The following is an 8144-nucleotide window of genomic DNA, read 5'->3' as shown; positions in this document are numbered from 1 at the left end:
GGAGGCTGAGGCAAGAGAATCGCTTAAGCCCAGGAGGTGGAGGTTGCTGTGAGCTATATGACACTACGGCACTCAACCAAAGGTGATAAAGTGAGACTCTGTTTCTACAAAAAAATAAATAAATGAAGTTCTGGCTCGGTGCCCACAGCTCAGTGAGTAGGGTGCCAGCCACATGCATCAAAGCTGATGGGTTTGAGCCCGGCCCAGGCCTGCTAACACAACAATGACAACTGCAACCAATAAATAGTCAGGCATTGTAGCAGGTGCCTGTAGTCCCAGCTACTTGGGAGGCTGAGGCAAGAGAGTCGCTTAAGCCCTACTGTTTGAGGTTGCTGTGAGCTGTGATACCAGGGCACTCTACCGAGGGTGACATAGCAAAATTCTGTCTAAAAAAAAAAAAAAAAGTTTTAAAAGGATAGCAAACAATACATTGTTATGTGAATAAACCAAGGTGCAGAAAAATGTATGACTTAGAGATTTCTTCCTATCAGTACACAGAGAGCTTCCTGTATCTGTTTTAACGTGCATACTATATGAAAGTTCGTGGATGTATCATAATTGATAAATCAGTCCCTTATGATTGGACATATATATGTTATTTCCAAACTTTTGGTGCAAGGTATAAATAATCTCATATACACATCATTTCACATATGTATAATTCTAACCTCAGGACAAACTGCAAGGTTAAAGGATATAGGTATTATAATTCTGATAAATGTAGCCAAATTGCCTTCCCCAGCAGTTATAACAATTTTCACTCACACTTGTAGGATTCTAAATACACCTTCTATAACACAGAAATCTGAATAATTTATCATAGCCATACAGAGTTTTCGAGACTATATGAAACCAAGAAAGAGAGAAGCTAAAAGAAGAAGCTAAAGTTCTCCAATCTAATTGACATGCATACAATATGAAGCATTTTCTCCTACTTCAGCATAAAGGCTTAAAACTTTCCACTTAACTACACAAAGTGTTAGTCATGTGAAAAATTAACCAACTGTGCTATTATTTTAACCAACAAAAGCTCTAAAAGTATTAGATTTACCAAAATCCTGCATAAGAGAACTTTAATAAATAAAGACAGGGTGTTCAAAGAGATTCACAATATAGCTAAGGAAAAATAATCTCAGGCAGAGGACATGCTAAAAAGAGAAAGAACTAAAAAAGCACAACCGAAACGTTTTGTCTCCTTTATAACAAAGAATACAGAGTGGTGGAAAAAGGGAACACACTTTTAACTAAAACAATTAACAATTTTATTTTCACATTTCACAATACAAGTGAAAACTGCTCCTTTTTTTAGTTCCACTTCTTCCCTTCAAAACTATTCTTATTCTCTCTTTGATAGGAAGGGGGAGCAAGTTTTCCTTATCATGCTATTAAGAAAACACCCAGCGTCACAGCACCATGATCTCCTGGTGAAGCAGAACAAGTAATATAAAACTGACATAAAGAAAACTCCCCTCTATCCTTATCTGTCTGGTCGAGTCATTCCAGGACGAGTGGGTACCATCATGGGACGAGCAGGAGGTCTCATCATTGGAGGCCCAGGCATCATTGGCATGTGACCTCCCATGGGTGGCCTCATTCCAGGAGCTGTAGGACAAAACAAAGAAAAGGAAAAGAAGGGAGTCAGAAAATGTGATTTATAAGAGAGTTTGATGGGATCTCAATTAAAAACAAAAAAAGTAGCCACCCCCCTGCAAAATGCTGGAAAAAAGACATACTTGACAGAAGAAATGCAACAAATTCATTACATCTGTAAATTACTTAGACATTCTCAAACAAAAAACAAAAAGGTCAACACAAGAATCATGTGGGAATCATGATCTAATAATAGTCAGGGGAGAAACTGCTAACAGACTGCTTCTCAGAAATCACCAGGGACACTAGTTCCCTAAACTGACCTTTCTTCTCACTCAGGGAAATTCACAACTAAGTAACATGTTATTCAGCTAGTTCTTTTAATTAGTTATATCCACCATATATCCAGGAGCTATTTCATGAATGTACACAGGCACAGAGGACAGTCTTACCACTAAGCGTTTGTTCGGAGTTGTAGGAAAGGTGAGCAGGAGGCCCATGCTGAGAACCTGTTAGTAACCATACTTAGCTCAAGTCAAGAAAAATAATAAGCAGTAACGTGATTTATAACAATTAGCACACAGAAAAATCTGATTTTTCTAATGCATTTTAGAAAGTATTCATGAATTTTTTTTATGTGTCTCATCAATGAACCAGCCAAATAAATGAGCCAGGGAGGGGAGGGCAAACAGAGGGGTAGGTAAGGAATACAGGCAGCTTCAATGGAATTGATAATGTTCTACTTCCTTAGCTGGGTGATAGGTTCACGGATATTCATTTTACTATTATGCCTCATAATTTTCATGTTACATATACTCCTTATAAATATAAAATTTCACCAAATTATTTTTAACTAAATAATTCTGATTAAAAGTTTGCAGTAAATGCTGCAAGAGAAAACTATATTCAAAGCAGAATATAGCCTTGTAACAAAAAGTAAAATACAAGTATATGCAAAGACACAAAATCCAACAAGTACAAAATTTTTTAAGACCAATTTCAACAAGAACAGAGAATACTCAACTTCTAAATTTCACACAAAGGCCCATGCTTAACATAACCAATATTCAAGCATTTCTTCAAGGAAATAGATACAGACCAAAGATTAAAAACTGGGTACCTGAAAATTTGCTTTCTTCGGTCTCTACAGATTTAATTAGAATTAGTTGCCAACATTGGGATTTTATACAGAAGTCTAGGTTCCCTATTTCTTATAAACTTTTTATTATGGAAATGTATTAAATATACACTGGAATAGTAAAAGACTATAATGAACATCCACGTATCCATCATCCAGCTTCAACAATTACCCACCCATGGCCTACTTTATCTACATTCCCCACCCATCCCTATCCCTGCCCAACCCCACCAACTACTCAATTTTTTTTTTTTTTTTTTTTTTTTTGAGACAGAGCCTCAAGCTGTCCTCCTGGGTAGAGTGCCGTGGCATTACAGCTCACAGCAACCTCCAACTCCTGGGCTCAAGCGAGTCTCCTGCCTCCGCCTCCCAAGTAGCTGGGACCACAGGCGCCCGCCACAACGCCCGGCTATTTTTTGGTTGAGCCGTCATTGTTGTTTTGGCGGGTCCGGGCTGGGGATTCGAACCCGCCACCTCAGGTGTACGTGGCTGGCGCCTTAGCCGGTTGAGCTATAGGCGCCGAGCCACTACTCAATTATTTTAACACAAATCCCACAACCTTATTTTTATCTTGGTTAAAAAATAAAACAACCTCAGGAGAACTGACACCACCAAGCCTGTATTCTCAAATGTCAACTATAGGCTGAAGCTGAGTTCCAGAAGCTTTCTTTAGGTGGGTCCTGCAATCCCTAGTTCACCACATCACTAACCTCTCTAGGAATTTGAATTTGTGAACCTAATATAAGGATGCTAACACCATCCAAATCATTTTAATTATGTTTTTGCCTCACAAGTTAGTAAGGCAGGAACTGTCTTTATACTCTTCCTCTAAATGATACTCACAGCAGAGATACCAAATACTTCTAGCTAGGAAGCTACTCTAATAACTTTGCACCTCATCTTTCCAGATGAGTTACAGGCATCAGTCATACATGTTTCCAAACCCGGTCAGGTCAGTTATAGTTCTTACCCTAATTACATAATTTACCTATTCTACAAACTAATAAAATATGAGTGAGAAACAAGAATCATTTCTATGAAAGCTAATTTGATACTTAGAAAATTCAGGTAAAGTCGGGCACAGTGGCTGAACTCAAGAGTTTGACTCTGCTGGAGTTATGACACCACAACACTCAACCCCAGGGCAACTAAGTGAGACTCCGTCTAAAAAAAAAAAAAAACCAGAAAAGAAAAACTCAGGAAAATCAGCTGCCCAAAATGCTCACAAATTTGGAAGGCAAAAATAACTATAAAAGATTGGAATTAGATTGTATCACTAGGTTCCTAAACACTTCAAAAAAAAAGAAACCAAAAAGGGTAGGTGAGCTCTGGGAGGGCAGGGTGGGGATTGCTTGAGCTGAGGAGTTTGAGATTAGCCTGAACAAGAGCAAGACTTCATCCCTAAAAATAGCTGTGTAATGTAATGCATGCCTGTAGTCCCAACTACTCAGTAGGCTAAATCAAGAGGATCACTTAAGCCCAAGAGTTTGAGATTGCTGTTAGCTATGACGCCATGGCATTCTACCCGGATGATAGAGTGAGACTTTGTCTCAAAAAAAAAAAAAAAAAAAAAGAAAAAGAAAAAGAAACCAAAGCTGGTAGAAGATGCATAATGCTCATGGTCTACTGGTTTATGCAAGAAATATATAGTATTCCAATCAGCAGACTCACTCTCAAAGCAAAAGTCCTGCCCATGTATCAGAAAGATTTGCAAATTATGTATATTTATGTTTATAATATAATAAATATCTGATGTGTTAAGGTTTCCCCTCTACTTCCTTAATAAAATCTAAGGCTTTCTTCAAATACTAATCTGGCCCAGTTAACCTACAAGCTTAAACCAGCAATAAGAGATACCTCAGCTCCAAATCAAAACTGAAAAAATATCTCTACCCTTCTCTCACCCCCAAAATGGAACAAGCTCAGCTATCCTTCTATTCATTACAAAAAGCCAAAAGTCAATGAGGCAAGAAAACAGGAGGGAGGGAGAAAAAGAAAAACACAAATAGCCCTGTCTTGCTTTTAGTAGTACAAGGCCCTTGGATATAAACAAATTATGCTAATAAAGAAATATTTCTTTTTCCCTTTTTAATTTCTTAGGACCTTCTTTCATACTTTTCAAAAATCTTTTTTGTTCACCATTAATGATTGACCAAATTTAATTCGCTGTAATAACATATTTAACCAACTAATTAGGAATTCCATTTAACTGGAGAATTGAAACACAGTGGAGATTCTAGAAGGAAAGACATTCAAACTTACCAGGTCCCACTGGCATCATCCCAGGAGGAGGAGGACCCATCATCGGCATCATAGGAGGGCCCCCCATATGCGGTGCTGGCATCATACCAGGACGAGGAGGACCCGCTGAAATAAAGAGCCTGTGGTTAAGGTATGCTCATATATTGACATTTTCTCTTCTTAGTAAAACTAATAAAGTCTCATGAACTTGTTCAAATTCAGAAACAACAGACATCTTACAGTTTCTTTTTATTTTTTTTTTTCTTTGAGAGAAGTCTGGAAGACTTGTCTCTGTCACTCTGGGTAGAGTGCCATGACATCATCATAGATCACAGCAACCTCAAACTCTTGGACTCAAGTGATTGTCTTGCTTTAGTTTTTCTATTTTTAGTAAAAAAGGGTCTCACCCTTCAGGCTCGTCTCAAACTCCTGAGCTCAAGCAATCCACCCGCCTCAGCCACCCAGAATGCTAGGATTATAGGCATAAGCCACTGCACCCAGCCTATAGTTACTTCTTCTAACAATGGATCCACAAAAATCACATGCCACAAAACTTTACTTTGTGACTAAAATGTAAGCCTACCTAAACAGTAGAAAATAAAGTCAAGTTCTCCAGATTAAAAAACATTCTGAGGGCTCAGTACCTGTAGCTCGGTGGCTAGGGCGCCAGCCACATACACCAGAGCTGGCAGGTTTGAATCCAGCCCGGGCCTGCCAAACAACAATGACAATTACAATCAAAATATAGCTGGACATTGCAGAGGGTGCCTATAGCACCAGCTACTGCGGAGGCTGAGGCAAGAGAATCGCTTAAGCCCAAGAGTTTGAGGTTGCTGTGAGCTATGACAGCACAGCACTCTACTGAGGGCAACATAGTGAGACTCTGTCTCAAAAAAAAAAAAAGAATTCTGAAGTTTTCATTTTAAAACAGAGAGGAGGGTTTTACCTTCTGTAGAACTCCTGAAGACCTTAACTCATAAGTCCCTAATTTCAAATCCCCCCTTTTTTTAATCTATATATATTCAGGAGTGAAAGTACAGTTTTGAGGGCGGCACCTGTGGCTCAAAGGAGTAGGGCACCGGTCCCATATGCCGGAGGTGGCGGGTTCAAACCCAGCCCCAGCCAAAAAAAAAAGTACAGTTTTGATGCATGGGCATACTATGTATGTAGTGGTAAAATCTAGGCCAGTGGTTCGCAACCTTCCTGATGCCACGATGTATTTTCATTGTTACAAAGGGGTCTCAGACCCACGGGTTGAGAACCTCTGGCTCTAGGCTTTCAGTATAACCATCACCAGAACAGTGTATGTTGTACCCATTAATTTCTCATTTCATCCCTCACTCCCCTCCCACTTTTCCAAGTCTCCAATGTCTATTAGTCTACACACTCTGTCCATGTGCACACATTATTTAGCTTCCATTGATAAGTGAAAACATGCAGCATTTGACTTTCTGAGTTATTTCACTTAAAAGAACAGCCTCTAGTTCCATCCATGTTGCTGCAAAAGATATTTCATTAATTTTAACAGCAGAGTAGTATTCCAAGGTGTATGTGTACATGCAGAGCACGCCGAAAAAATGTATACAAATTGGCCAGCACCTGTGGCTCAGTGAGTAGGGCACCGGCCCCATGTACCAAGGGTGGCGGGTTCAAACCAGCCCAAGCCAAACTGCAACAACAACAAATACAAAATAGCAGGGCGTTGAGGCGGGTGCCTATAGTCCCACCTACTCGGGAGGCTAAGGCAAGAGAATTACCTAAGCCCAGGAGTTGGAGGCTGCTGTGAGCTGTGATGCCACAGCACTCTACTGAGGGCAATAAAGTGAGACTTTGTCTCTAACAAAAAAAAGAAAACATGGGGAGAGACTGAGGAGTTTATCAGCTATTTCAGTCCTCCAATGCTAAGCTACTATCAGTAAATACTCTAATGTACTCAGCAACTCCTACTCATCTATTATTAGCTCATCTAATCACAGGTCATTCTGAGCCTTTCATTTTAAATCTGTCTTGGACTAACAGTTAGGATGCCACAAATCTAATAACCTAGTTAACAATACAATCAAACGTGAACTCTGGGGCAGTGCTTGTGGCTCAGTGGGTAGGGCACCAGTCCCATATACAGAGAGTGGCAGGGGGTTCGAACTCAGCCCCAGTTAAACTGCAACAAAAAATAGCCGGGGGTTGTGACAGGCGCCTGTAGTCCTAGCTACTTGGGAGATTGAGGCAAGAGAATCACCTAAGCCCAGGAGTTGGAGGTTCTGTGAGCTGTGACCTATAACACCACAGCACTTTACCAAGGGCAATAAAGTTAGACTCTGTCTCTAAAAAAAGAAAAAAAAAGTTAACTCTGGGTGGTGTCTGTGGCTCAAGGAGTAGGGTGCTGGCCCCATATACCAGAGGTCATGGGTTCAAACTCAGCCCTGGCCAAAAACTACCAAAAAAAAAAAAAGTTAACTCTAAAGTTATTTTTAAAATTATACCATTGGATTGGCCAGGCACAGTGGCTCATGCCTATAATTATAGGCCTCTGGGAGGCCAAGGCAAGTAGATTGCCTGAGCTTAGGAGTTTGAAACCAGCCTGAGCCAGAACAAGGCCCCATCTCTAAAAATAGCTGGGCATTGTGGCTGGTACCTGTAGTCCCAGCTACTTGGGAGGCTGAGGCAAGAGAATCACTTAAAGCCCAAGAGTTTGAGATTGCTAAGAGCTATGATGCCATGGTACTCTACCAAGGGTGACAAAGTAAGGCTCTTGTCTCCAAAACAAACAAACAAAAATTATACCACTGAAGTTGCTTTCTCATTACTATCGGTGTATTTATTCAATAAGCATTCAAAATCCAACTTTGAGATAATCTAACATAATCAAAGAATAATCTGCCCAGTAACACCCTTTAAGATAAAAACTTTAAACTTACGAAGACTGGGGGGAGGTGGAATCATTGCCCCTGCAGGAGGAGGAGCCGAGAATGGAGTAGGAGGTATTTTTCCTTGTTGAAATGCAGCCGCTTTGGATATAACATTGAAAAAAAAACACAAATGATGAGTAAGAATTCAACAACCCATTCACTAAAATAACTGCTTTCTTTTCGATCTTTAATGGTTCCAATTACTTTCCTCACACAAGTATTCATCTAAAGTTACTACATCGGCGGCGCCTATAGCTCAACCGGCTAAG

At 40.0% G+C, this 8144-nt stretch overlaps 1 protein-coding gene across 1 annotated transcript in view; it reads right to left on the bottom strand.

Moving 5' to 3' along the window:
- Positions 1-1238: 1238 nt before the first annotated feature.
- SNRPC (small nuclear ribonucleoprotein polypeptide C) overlaps positions 1239-8144 on the bottom strand; it is a 20199-nt gene continuing 13293 nt past the window's right edge. The window contains exons 4-6 of the mRNA XM_012804853.2: positions 7885-7974; positions 4991-5095; positions 1239-1602 (exon numbers count right to left, since the gene is read on the bottom strand). Coding sequence (XP_012660307.1) covers positions 1478-1602; positions 4991-5095; positions 7885-7974 — 320 coding nt within the window. The 3' untranslated portion in view covers positions 1239-1477. The remainder of the gene's footprint in view (positions 1603-4990; positions 5096-7884; positions 7975-8144) is intronic.

This window comes from Otolemur garnettii, unplaced genomic scaffold (genome assembly GCF_000181295.1).
Source record: "Otolemur garnettii isolate 467f Iridium unplaced genomic scaffold, OtoGar3 scaffold00031, whole genome shotgun sequence".
NCBI classification, from domain to species: Eukaryota; Metazoa; Chordata; class Mammalia; order Primates; family Galagidae; genus Otolemur; species Otolemur garnettii.
This window is presented reverse-complemented; position numbering and strand designations above follow the sequence as displayed.